Genomic DNA, 13,736 nt, shown 5'->3' on the forward strand with positions numbered 1-13,736 from the left:
ACCAAAAATATTACAGGAATCCTATTCAATTTGTGAGTACAGGTGGGCAGTTTACATCCTACTCCCATTCTGGTTACAAAACCAGCGCACTCCAAATGTTGGATGTATCTTTTCGCAGCCAAAAGAGGATGTACTGCTCACTCCTCATTTCAACTGGATCGTTTCACAATTTTTTTGTATTTCCACAGGAATATAATGTCAAATACCTCATCTCATCTCTGAAGATTGTTTTATTACATCTGCACAAAGTTCAAACGTCTTCCATATAAGAACTGCCAAAGCTAAATCTGACATGCACACCAAGCTAGGAACCACACACCTACCAGGTATATACCATCTATATTTGAAAGTCGGCTGGCATCATGGAAGCCCTTAAACAAGCATATCGTCTATTTACAAACGGAAACATACAGAAGTAGAACCTTGGGGTTAGATGCTCAACTTTTGCAATTATTGGCCTGGGCTTATTTAGACAGTCATATCAACAACAAGCAACACTTACTGAGATCAAAACATAACCAGGCATTTTTGCTCAGTGCTGTTTATACAAAAAAAAAGTATACAATAAAAAACCTCTTCATCTCAAAGAGTTCAGTTCCTGGCATACAAACAACTAGTATCAGTATATATCAAGAAACATGCAAAAAGGGGGGCAGAGTAAATATCTGAATCTGCCTGGAGATCAGAGAGGGCTTCACGGGAGAAGGGAACCAAGGGTAAGTCCCCAGTTTCCAGCCTGGTGGATGGTGGTATCACCGATGAAGATAGAGAATCCAGAAAGCCAGGTTGGATGGCACTGGAATATTGTAAAAGGCAGCAAGACTGGAAAATGATGGTGAGCGCACTGAAGAGACCAGTAAAAGTCTAAAACAAGGGAAAAAGGAAATGTGTGGGTAGAGCATGTACTGGGCAGGAAAGAAACTGCTAGTCAAAGAGAGCAGCATTCCCAGATAGAGACCACTCTTTGTTCACGACTATAACAGCTCTGTTGTCCTGTTAAAACTCTCCAAACAAACATCTCGCTCTTCCTGCATGTTCCTTCCTCTATTTATGATTGATTACTTGTGGTTATCACAGCAAAACCATTTCATGGTTTTAAAGGGTTATGATAGGCTAGAGAAAAGAGAACACAACACAAGCGTCGAATTCTGAAATTCATGTCAGTTTAAGTAATCAAGCCACAGCAGGACACATTTCAGGTTAAGCAGGATGCAAAGCTTCCTGCTGTCTCAGTCTGTACCTCTTCTCAAATCTTTGCTCTAACTTTTCCCTCTATCAGACAGAGAAATCAAATCCTTTACATTTTCCTAGGGCAGCAGGGGAGCAAAACTGGGGCAGAGCAAAAGTTAAAGTCCTTGGGGGTGTTTGGGAATTCCCTGGTGGTCCAGTGGTTAGGGCTCTGTGCTTCCACTGCAGGGGCCACAGGTTTGATCCCTGGCTGGGGAACTAAAGGTCCCACATGGTGTGTGGCAAGGCAGAAAAAAAAAAGTAAGGTGGCATCTTAAAAACAGGATCCTTAGTAAAGGATCACAGAATGAAGTAAGCTAAGCAAGCTAAGCACTTCAGCAAGGAGTGCCATCAATGCAGGCACGAGACCAACACTGCACTTAACTAGAAATGCAGAAACAAAAGACAAGACCATATTCCCCTATAACCTCTTTCTGGTCCCAATTCAAAATTCAGTTTGTGTTATTTTTACTTTTCTTATCATAGGCCCCACGAGAAAGACATCAGAGTATTTGGATGAGGGCAAGGGAGCCCCAAGTCCATGATCCAAGTACTGCAGGCACACTCAGAAGCGTCAGTCAGTAACACATCACTCAGAACCTTCTGCAATTTGGTTCCTACCCTGTGACTCAAAACGCACAATCCTGAGAATGTGTTCCAAGGAACCACAGCACATATGTGACAGCAATATTCTCGTTCTTCAACTCTTGCCCCGCTTCTACCATGACCATGTTTAAACACTCACGTGCCAGGCACTTTACGTGCATTATCTCACTTAATGCTGTGAAGAAGGTATTAATTATCACTACTTCATAGATGAGGAAACTGAAGCTTACAGATGTTGAGAAACTTGCCCATGGTCATGTTATATTACATGGCAGAAGAGGAAGTGGAACTCAGGCTAGCCTGACCACTGGTAGTGCAGACTCAACAACACACGGGCCGCGTCCATGAAAATGCTCACAGCAATATAACCAGTCCCCGAAAATGTAACACACAAGTACTCCCCTAAATGCCTAACGGGGAAAGCCGGAGCAAATTATGGTTCAAAAACAAGACAATGTGTTATACATAAAAGAACATATGAGGATGAAGTATAAACAAGAGGAAGTGTTTGAAATTCACATTTTTAAAGACAGAATATATAACTACATGCACATAATGAATACTGGAATGTACTGTCACCCAGAGTAGAGATTTTCCATTTTGTTCCCAGCTATTTTCCCAGTGCCTAACACATAGCAGATGCTCAATAAATACTAGCTGAATGAATGAATTGCGGAACAGTAACATATCTGTGAATATGGACAAGACCTGTGGGATAATAAGCAAGGAGGAAAGCTTTTATTTTAGGCTAACAAAATTATGAACGGTATTCTTTAGTGGAATTAGAATCACCCCCTTGATCACACAGTTCCTAAGGCAGTGTGCAAGTACAACAAAAGACCAGAATGAAAGCTGGCCTTGAATCTCATGGAGAGCTTCTTTTCCAAAAGGCAGGCAGCATGTGGTACGTGGTGCCAGGTACACAGTGAGGGCACAAAGTCAATGATAACAATAACCTTTCTAAGCTGGCCAGACAGGGATAACTCTAGCACTAGTTGCTCTTAGGCAATTCTCAATGTCACTCTGGATATTTCTCATCTCCCTTTAAAAAATACATCTACACACCAGTAAAACACTTACCAGACTTCCAGACTAAAAAGCATGCTGAAGTATGTCAACACATCCACTAACGACCAACTATTCGAAACACAAGAATTTAATCTAGATTCTAGTGAGATAGAGGCACGCAAAGAAACCTGACATCAGACCATAAAAATAGAAATCAGACGGCTGCTCAGCACACAAACATTTAGTGTTACTGGGCCCAGCTTAAAGACACTTTCCCATGAGCAGTAACATGAAAACAATCATTACTTGGTTAATTAATGAATGTATAAATAAAACTAACACATGTTCTTACATTCAGCTATACCAGGATATAAGAAAGTTAATTTAATAAATACAATTAGTCTTTTCCAGATGTTATATAAGAACTTAGTGCTACTTGAGAGAAAGAATAAATATAAGGTAATTCATGATTCACCCACAAAAGGGAAAAATGACCCACAGAAGAAGTTGGAGAGATTTTCCAGCCACAATTTGCTGAACAGCAAGCACTAGAGCTTAAAACAAATTCAAGCAAGAGGGTGGCAGAATAGTCTTCTGGGGAACATTCCCCAGCTCTACTGCAGTTAATACAGCAATTTGTAAGGCAAGAACCATAGTAAAAACACTCCCAATAATCAGTCTATATCTCTAACCCCATTTGAAGAAAACCAGGCTTGAGAAAAGTGAGCAGCACAGTTCAGCACTGAAGTTTAAAAAAATCTAATTCTTTCCTTCAACAGTAAAGACACTTTAGGTGGCATTCATGATCTTCTATTTTATTCCTTTTTACCTACACATCTGAGTCTCCATTCCAGCCCAGAAGGTAACTTCCCGGCCCCATGCCTAACTGACCCGGGAAATTCTGTTACTCCCACTCCTGCCACATCCCATCTTGAGGTTCTCTTATCACCACAAAGCTCACAGAGCTCACAGGCAGCTCTACGGACCAGATTTAGTCCAAAATGGACTCTCTTCTCCTTTCTGAAGCCCAGGTGGGGCTCTGAGCAGCAACATCCCACCTTCCCTGCCCACAGCCCTAACAAACTGCTGAGAGAAGGAGCACAATGCGGGAGGCACCTCCAGCCCATAAGCACTCAAAGCCAGCCTGGGCTCTGTCTGGGGCTGGACCGTGACTGAGCCCCTTCTTGAGTAGCCTGACAGCAAATGCCCCCTGAGATTCAGGGAACAAGTACCAGCAGGATTCACTGAATGATGAAATTCTTCCAAGTTAAAGTGAAAGTGAAGTCGCTCAGTCTTGTCCAACTCTTTGCGACCCCGTGGACTGTAGCCCACCAGGCTCCTCCATCCATGGGATTCTCCAGGCAAGAATACTGGAGTGGGTTGCCATTTCCTTCTCCAGGGGATCTTCCCGACCCAGGGATCAAACCCAGGTCTCCCACATTGCAGGCAGACGCTTTAACCTCTGAGCCACCAGGGAAGCCCACATTTTGTAATAAAAAGGGCCTGTTATTACTAGAGAAGGCCTCCCAAATCTATCGCAGCAACAGTAATTTTTTGTGTAAGTTTCATACAAAGACCAGGTAACTTTGCTCATTTTTTGAAGACTTGAATATCACTAAAATATTTGTCAGAGATTTCCCCCTCTTACTTCACAATCTACCTCATTGGCAACCATTTCATCTTTCACAACTATTCCATTCGTGTAGGATGATAGCTTGTTCTCTAACAAGGCTTCTGTTTTGCCATTATTTGAACATCAGCAGTTTTCCCTCTACCCCATAACAGTAAGCATTTTCTCCTTTGTCTATTCTCAGCCCTGAATTTGATTTTTCTGGGCACTTTCTTTTCTCAATTAATGATCTTACTCAAGAACTGGTCGCAGAATACATATAGGAAGTTACCCTCTGATAGCAAGGGCCCTCACTAAACCAAAAGCCCAGTGTCCCAGACAGCTGGGAATTTTCTGCCCAAGAGACTGGAAATCCCAAAAGGTAACAGAAGGTTTAACTATAGTTAGTCTACGGCTCATCCACAGGCGACTGCCAGAACACAACAGAATGAAAAACACCGATCAGTGGCTAACTGATGCCACTTCTCCAACTCAGCTTTTGCTCATGGACAGCTAGCTGTTCACAAGGCTCTAACGTGAAACTACACACACATCACATTTCCTATTAGCCAAATAACACCTAAACCGTGTTAAAGAAATATCTCAATAAGTCACGAGTGTGCAAACAGTACATGATTGGTGAGGGAAATCAGCAGTGACCTGGGTGACGATTACTGAGCTCCTTTCTCACAGACACATGCAACAGGAGTGCGAGTAGCTAAAGCGCCCGTGAACACCATTCTCTAAACTCAACACTTCAATGACTTCCTCTTACCTCAAAAAATTTCAAATGCAAAAGTAAAACCAATGCTAGGTTTTAGCCAGCCTGAAAGAGGAAGACTGTGTGATTCCTTCTTCCTGTACTCTTGAGCAAGCCGTTTCTGCCTGTCCTCCTTGGTCAAATTCCTGCACCTCTTAGACCACCATGGAGCCCCCTTACACGCAGCCAAGCCACCAGAAGAGCCAGGACCTCGGCTGCCCAGGCCCAGAATGGAAATGGTATTAACACACTCCTCAGTGAGGGAGGGGAAAAAAAATCCAGCTTCCTTTTCTACCATCATTCAGAATTTCATGGATTATTTTCCTCTCTGCATTATTTTTCCTTTAACCCTTTCCTGGGGTTTCAACTTTCTTCCTTCTCTCTTTGTTCCTTCATCTCTGTTCCCGGTTCTTTTTGTCCTATTTTTCCTGATCTTGCAGGCGAGAATAATGCCCTTTTACAACAGTAGAGGATGGGCAGCACGGACTAGGGAATCGAGCTCATACCAATAAAATCAGCGACATCATCAGCAGTTGACAAAATCCACAGTGCCCCCAAAGTATTCAATGCCTGCTATGGATGAACACTGTGATAGGAATGACGGGGGAGACGAGATAAAAAAGTAGTTTCTGCCCTCTGTCAAGTGACAAGCAGTGAAGAGAACATCCCCAAATACGTGAAAACGTAAGAACAACATCAAGCAGTTAGAAGATTGCACTGTATGAGTTAACAGACTTGGGTTGTAACATTTGGGCCCTGGGTCCACAACAGGAGCCAACCACTGTGTTCTAGAAGGTTGCAAGGAGGCTCGCTCAGGGAGGGCACAAGGTAGGCCTGAAAGAGCCGTGAGGGTCCGAACAATTAAGGAGAGGGCCTCCCCAGGCCCACAATAAGACAGCCTAATAAAAAGGAAAGGAGTAAAATGGTGTATTTTATGGGTTTTACTACAATTAAAAAAAAAGGGAGGAAAAGGCCTGTGCCCCTCAGCTGTCTCCAGCAGAGAAAGAAAGCTGGCACGGGGGCTTAACAAACTGAGAGTTCCTATGCATAGGTGGAAACATCCTGATGAACTTTGCCAACTGATACTGTCCAGAACCACATACCCGACAATTCCTTCTCTAATTTTAAATACCAACACCATGTAAAATATGGTTGAAGAAAAAGAAACTAGTTGACCAGAGAGGAGAGGTGGGAATAATGACGAAGGAAGAGATCTGAGATCTCTTTTCTCCCAGGGAAATGCCCCAGCAACTCTGCTATTGTTATGAGCAGAAATCCCTAACCCAGAGGTTCCAATGTGTCTTCATTCTTCGAGTTCTCTGCTGAGCGCGAGAGAGGAAACCTGCCCATTTCTAGAAGTGAGTTGCACAAAATCTTTAGCTTTCAGCTTCTAGCTAGCTGCTAATAAAGCCCTAAGTATCCAAATCCAAGGTATTAGTTAACATCTGCTGATCACCTGGAAAAAAAAAAAATTCCTGGACTAGTAGGATAAAGCAACGTTTACAGTACGGCACACCTTCGTTATTTCCATTTCAATACCAAAATGAACATTATTTGGTTGACATCATGCCCATGTGCTCTTGATCTTCAGTTTTAGCGAACAACAAAATCCATGCAACAGCTCCTGAAAGGAAGGTCAGTGAAAACAGTAAAGTAGGAGAAATGTTCCCACTTTCACATGATGGTCCACGTGAAAGGACAAACGTGCTGGGACACTGTCTAAACGACTATCATAATCCACAGTCAGAGGTGTCCCATGTGTTTTACTCTGTACTAGTTCGATATTATGTAATACAACATGTCCATTGTGAGGATAATACCTGGCCTAAGGTGCCAGACATTGAAAACCATGCTAGTTGAAGTGTTAAAAATAATCATCAATTCTGTTACTTACAATTTCAATTTCACACCCCCTCAAATCAATGAAATACAAGCTATGAGAACTTACTTTATTCTTAGTTACTGCTAAAATTCCTTTCAACATCAGACATTAGTCACCAGTATATGAAACAAACGAACTCATTAGCCTAGAAGCACCGATTCTTCACAGCAAACAGGGAGATCTAGGAGCTTCTCTTAAGAGATTTATCAATCGCCCACACACTGTTGGGTGATTCTGATGTTTATCCTATTTTATGAGGATAAAATCTCATAAAATTTCATAAGACTTTCTGAAACAAGTGTTAATCTACACAGCTCTGCTTCTGTGTATTTCTGGTCTATCTCCCCTGAATCCACTCCACCCCCGCCTTTCTAATTCCTAGTAGTCTGAGAAGCTGAGGTCCTCTGATATGCATCTTAGACAACGCAAATACATCAGATGTGTCCAGAGGATGCAACACACAATTCAGTTAGGTTTCAAGCTACAGGCCATTTAACCAGGCCGGAGGAGACTTTAGCAACAGCTCATATTTAGATTTAATTTCAGGGATTACACTTGGGAGTTGACAACACTGCTCACCTTTAGGACAGAAGCTAAGCTGGTCATGTGCTCATTGAGGGCACCCTCGGACTCCTTGTAGGTCAAGCACGTGAACTGGTACTCCTCAGGGTCGAAGGAGTCGGCCCCCTGCTGCTCCACATCGCTGGCCACTCCCACGTAATAGTCCTCTATGTCCCCAGGGTCCTCGTCCTCTTCCTCCTCCTCACAATTTGGGTCATAGTCCTCTTCGTTGCTGTCAGACCCCTGGCTATTCATGTCCACAGACATCTTAACATCCAGTCAAGTTGCAGATCAGGAAAGCAGTTTTTTTCCCTCCCCCCAAACTTCACCACTTTCTCAAACTCATTAGTGTTTTTGTCTTCTAAGGGAGGAAAAGAAAAAAATATGTGTTAGTTACTTTCACTGTGAAAAGCTGTAACAGAAATCATTCAAGAACCAAAATGGCACAGCACTGGTCCTACCCCTACTATGGCCTATTCCAACTCTCCTCTCATCCAGGAAACCTCACCATCATCTCCCTGCCCAGGCTTTTCAAAGGGAAACCCTTTCCTGGAGGGGCAGAAGCAGTTAACAATGGTAACTTCACATGAAGGGTCTGGCATGAAAGAGTAAGGCTGTCTGTTCCATGTCAAGGAGTCAAATTCCCACAGAGTTGTCCTTCCTGCCAGGGTCCTTAAGAGAGAAGCACATTCCCACAGCTGATTGCCCAGAGTGGAAGTATCCTAAAGGCTAAAGAGCCAATGTTTAAATTTTCTCAGCCAATTGTGCCCTACTGAGTGGTGACACAGACAGAACATAAATAGGGACACAGTTCCATCCCACTACAATTTCTGGGGAAATAATACCAGTGTTTTACAGACATTGCTCTCAGATATATGGGGAAAAAAGTGCATAGTAAAGAAAAAATAAAAACCATACAGCTCTTCAACATCAACATCCTCCTCTTGTCTGCAAAGGTAACTGATTTTTCCACTTTAAAGGGTTCTACTAATCCTCTAAAAGAGGTACTGAGAGGCAAAGAAACTGACCCAATAGTGAAGGAAAACTACAGATATACTACTTTGGCAGGATCGAGCCTAGGAAAAAAGAGAATCTACTACAGTAAAGAAACAAGATCAAATGGCAACAGCTACTGAAAAATCCTCATAGATCAAAATGTGACTCAATTACATATAAATGAAAAGAGAATACTAGTTGAAAAAGTAAAACAGTCACATATTTTAACTCTTAGAGACGATTTTGGCAAATACCCATTAACTTCTCTACACAAGAACTATTTCAAGTGACTGTTTCCAAGGAACAGTATCAAACAGTGATTTAAATCTAAAACTAAGAGGACCTTAAAATGCAAGAGCATGTGGACTGAATGGAATGAGATAATTTATATAACCAAATTTGGATTAAATACCAAAGTAAATTTAAAACCTATTTGAAGTAGATAATCTCTCCAAAAAATTAATAATAAAAAAAGATTAAAATGAATGTCTACTGAATATGTAACCAGTCTAAAGGACTACAGAGTCACATTTTAATGATATTATAAAAAGATCAGTGAATCTACCCCTGATATTTTACCTATAAATGCTTAAATTAAAAAAAAAGTCACACTAATGAGAGAGCAATAATGTATTTTCAGTTCGACTTTTAACAAATTGTGTTATATGCTAGAACCACCTAATCACAACTGAACTTAACTATTTTTCCTTTAGGAGAAAGAATTAATCTTTAAATTAAAAATACCTGTAATTCTTGAAGATCTTGCAGGAAGATGTCACCTAAATAGTCATTCATATAATTTCATTCATATAATTTCCATCTAAAATGAAAAAAGATAAATCTATTTACATACTGTAAAATTGGTAGCCTGAGTTCACAAATTTTAAAAATAAAGACATTTAAAAGAACAAGCAGCAAAGGACCAGAAATTATTTTCTTGTAAGTCCCACAGAAATCCACTTCATAATTATATATTGACAAGAGTTACATGGCCTTCTAAAAAAAGAAAGTATTTAAAATAAACAGCTAATAATAATCTAACCTCGGGTAACCAGTTCCCTCTCATTCGTTCCCTCTGTTTGAAAGTCCACTACTTCACTTTTTTTTTCTTTAATTTTTATTGGATTATAGTTGATTTACAGTGCTGTGTACTACCTCACTTGTATTTTTCAGATTTTCTAAGTTAACTACTATAATTTCAATCTTAAATGATAGAGATTGACAAAGCAAATTTTAACTGACTTGAACTGGGCTTTTATCATAAAGTCATCTCCATTGCTGTACTCTAACACTTACAGAATACTGTTAATATTTCAGCTCTCACTTTATTTATGAAAAATTATTTTCAAATTAAAAAAGTCCACAAGAGAAAATAAAACAAAAATTAAAAAAAAACAAAAACAAAAAACAGGGGGAAGGGTGCAATTTCCTAGTGGTCTAGTGGTTAGGGCTTAAAAAAAAGGAAAAAAAAATGTTCCTAGTACAATACCCAATATTAACACCCATTTGTACCTCTCTTCTGACATGCTCAAGGCCTACTTGACTTTCTCAGAGCTACAGATCCCTCTATCAAAGACTAAATAAGTACTACTCACTTACTTAATCCGAAATTTTAGGTCCATGTTTTTATCCTTTTAAATTTCTTGGAAAACCAGCGATAATTTTCAAAGAAATACTTCTAACACAGACAGGCAAATATAAACTAAATGAAAACCAAAGTCCAAACAATGATTGTGGAAGACGATTTGCAAAATAGTAGAGGAACAACAGATTTTTTAAGTCTGTTTTCTTCTATCTGCATTTTTACGTAAGATACTGCTTATTAGGCATATAAGCATAAATAGCATTACAAATACTGCTCCCATCTATAAAATAATCACTACCAAGGACAGCTTTCATTTAATGAGAGCCAATTTCAGGTCAGACTCATTCTCATTAAATGTTTATAACCCTACAAAGTGGCGATTGTCCTCTTCCTACACATGAGGAAACTAGAGTTCAAAAAGATTAAGCAACTTGCCCAGGACCACAGTGCTGACAACCAGTAGAATCCAGCATCATACTTTTCACCAGATCTATGATCTATGAGGACTCACAATACCCCATGCACCCTCCCACAGAGCCGAATACTATCCAAAGCTACCTACAACCACAACAAAAAAAGCACAGTTTTCACTTTCTCTGGATTTCTTGCCAGGAGTGGGGCTTCTCACCAGCTAAATATTCAAGAAGCAGGGGAAAACTTCAGGCTCCCTTCCAAAAAGGGGAACACCATTTCATACTTACTGGGTGCTCTAGGTCCAAATTTAAATACAATCTTAATTACTAATCTTTTCAAAGTTAAATATCCCTATTCTGTTTGAAAGAGTGCTGACACTGTTTCAAGGGGCCAGTATGTTATTGCTTCATTAACACAACAGATGATAGATAACGCTTTGATTTCCTTCGGATGTTAAACATTAGCCTTACGTCCCAAACAGGCAAGGAGTAACAGAAATTACTGCGCTCCCCCACCCCGCATCAAAGTCACGTGTTCATAAGAGCTGCCAACCATCCTGGGCTAAGGAATTCAAACTGAAGAATTCTCAGTATAAGGCTGACAAGAACAAGACAACAGACTTTTTGATATCAATGTTTACTCCAGATATATTTAGCACTTAAGTGTCATTTACTAAATCCACATTTCCGAAGAAAACTCGTTGGTACAAAAATATGAACCCTGTCTAATGGGGTAGCCACTAACCACTTGTGGTCATTTACATTTAACTCAAAGATTAAATAAAACCTGACACTTGGATTTTCAGTCGCACTAGCCATAAGTCAATGGCCACGTGTAGCAGCTAGTGGCTATCCTACTGAACAGCAAAGGTACAGAATAGGACCAGTGTGGCAGAAAGTTCTATGGGACAGAGTAACAATCAGCACTGAGGTGAAGTCATCCGAGAACCCGATCGCCTCTCCGGCGGCTACCACAAGCGGCGTCCGGTGAGGCGGCGACGCAGCTCCAGGGCCGCCTGTCCCAATCCCAGACGCCGGAATATATCCGCGAGGACACGGAGTCCACGCGCAGGGGGCCCCTCACCGGCAGGCGTTAACTAACCGCGCGGGGAGGGGGGCACTGCGAGAGCTCCCGATGATGACCCGAGTGGGGAGCCCCCGGAGGCGCCGCGTTTCCCCGGCACGCCCGGCGGGGAGGGCCTAGATGCGCCCGGCACCAGTCGGTCAGAGGCGCTGGCCTGCGACCTCTCGGCGAACTGCAGGCGGCGGGAGGCGGAAAGACCGAGAGACATCAGGCGCCGGTGCGCCCTGGCCTCGGCCACCGGCAGCTCATCAGCGGGATGGCGGAGAGCCCTGAGACCCAGTACGAGATGCCGGGGGCGCCGGGACCTCGCAGGCAGCGACGAAGGCGGAGCCCCGGCAGGGCTAGGGAGGCGCGCGGAGAGCCCACCCCCTCCCCCGGCCCGCCGGGGTAAACAAGGCCGCGACTCGCGCCGCGCACTTACCAGGAGCCGCAGCCCCGCAGCCGCTGAGCCCGGGCGGGCCAGACCGGGTCGGGCCAGGCCAGAAGAACCGGACCCAGGCGCGGCGGCGGCGGAGGCGGCGGGCCAACGCTGGTCAAGGCCCGCGCTGCTTCCTCCGGCGGAGCCGTCGCCGCAGCTCCGGAAGTGCTCGGAGCGGTTGCGTCACTTCCCGCCCGGGGTCGCCCCGCGGTCGCCGGGGTCGCGACAGGCGCTGGGTAATAACGCCTCTCTGCGGACACTTCACTCCAGCCCAGCGCAGCGACCGGAGTACGCCCGCAGCAAGGCTGGCGCCGACGGCTAGCAAAGGAGAGGCTTCTTGGAAAGCTGTCACTGCATCGCCGCGGGCTTTCGCCTACCAGCGCCCCCGGCCTGGATCCTTTCAACCGGGGCTTTTGTTGTTTTTTTGACGGACTCTCCTCACTTCACTGTACTCGGTGTCCGGCGCGGAGAAGACCTCCAGTCGTTCGTGGAATGGATAAAGGACTGATATTTCATGGCCGCTGTTTGATCGAATGAGAGCTGGGTCTTCGTGTCAGCAAGCCGGGCCGGGAATTTCTACCTAGGCCGATTCGTAGAACCACGCCAGGCTTCCGCTTCCCTCTCCGTGGCCTAGTTCGCTGCCTAATTTCTTTGGCTTCCCAATCACCCGAGATTGAATCTTAACTACCTTGCTGCACAGTGTATTCACACAGTATAGGAAGTGCCATTATGCCTTTCAGTACCTTCTGGGGCCTTTGTCGAGTGTTATGGATAGACAGACATGAAGCCTCACTTAAGTTGCTGCTGCACAACGTGGAAACGCCGGAGTGAAGCAAGTGATGTTAGGGAGCTTCCTCGCTGTGCAAGTCCATAGATAACCCAAACCATTTCCACCCATGCATGAGTCGTGTATGTGCTAATATTCAGGATATTGATGTGTAATGGACTCTCTTCAGTTCTTGCATATATTTGTATACATGATTTTCAGCTTCCTGTTTAATTAGGAGCATGTACCCAAATGGCAACCCACTCCAGTGTTCTTGCCTGGAGAATCCCAGGGACGGGGGAGCCTGGTGGGCTGCCGTCTGTGGAGTCACACAGAGTCGGACACGACTGAAGTGACTTAGCAGCAACCCAAATCAGGTGCTTTCAAATACTAGAAAACCATTCCCACACACACCTTAATTTGGAGTGAAAACTAACAATAATGAGTGAGTGACATGTTTTATATATTAGCAATGTAAAACTTTGTCTATAAGGTGCTCAGTCGTGTGCCACTCTTTGCGACCCCATGGACAAGAATATTCTCCAGGCAAGAACATTGGGATGAATCTTCCCAAGCCAGAGATCTAACCCAGGTCACCTGCATTGCAGGCACACTCTTTACGGTCGTCTGAGCCGCAAGGGAAGCCTGTAGTTCGATGTACTTATTTGTTATAACAAAACATAGCCCTTTATATCATGACACTAGTGAAGGAACCAAACTATATTTTCGGCTAATGAAATCTTTTTAATTAGGTGCATTCGTTCTGGGTTCCTGGTAATAAATCCTCCCCAATAAATAAAAGGGAACAATCAGTTTTTCTG

The 13,736-nt window shown here is 43.3% G+C and overlaps 1 protein-coding gene and 1 non-coding gene across 5 annotated transcripts in view; one reads left to right on the forward strand and one right to left on the reverse strand.

The window, feature by feature from the left end:
- The window catches only part of ARIH2 (ariadne RBR E3 ubiquitin protein ligase 2), a 39,393-nt gene extending 27,099 nt beyond the window's left edge, over window positions 1–12,294 (reverse strand). For 3 of the 4 annotated variants that reach the window (XM_019984550.2, XM_019984551.2, XM_070777226.1), the window contains exons 1-3: window positions 12,153–12,294; window positions 9,394–9,469; window positions 7,672–8,014 (exon numbers count right to left, since the gene is read on the reverse strand). In XM_019984550.2, the coding sequence (XP_019840109.1) occupies window positions 7,672–7,920 (249 nt within the window). In that variant the 5' untranslated portion in view covers window positions 7,921–8,014; window positions 9,394–9,469; window positions 12,153–12,294. Of the gene's footprint in view, window positions 1–7,671; window positions 8,015–9,393; window positions 9,470–12,152 lie in introns of those variants that run through there. The other variant, XM_070777227.1, reaches the window with a different exon arrangement.
- On the forward strand, window positions 1,374–1,446 carry TRNAG-UCC (transfer RNA glycine (anticodon UCC)). The gene has a single exon. It is a non-coding gene; the product is annotated as a tRNA-Gly (tRNA).
- Window positions 12,295–13,736: the final 1,442 nt, after the last annotated feature.

The sequence above is a fragment of the Bos indicus genome, chromosome 22, assembly GCF_029378745.1.
Source record: "Bos indicus isolate NIAB-ARS_2022 breed Sahiwal x Tharparkar chromosome 22, NIAB-ARS_B.indTharparkar_mat_pri_1.0, whole genome shotgun sequence".
Taxonomy (NCBI): domain Eukaryota; kingdom Metazoa; phylum Chordata; class Mammalia; order Artiodactyla; family Bovidae; genus Bos; species Bos indicus.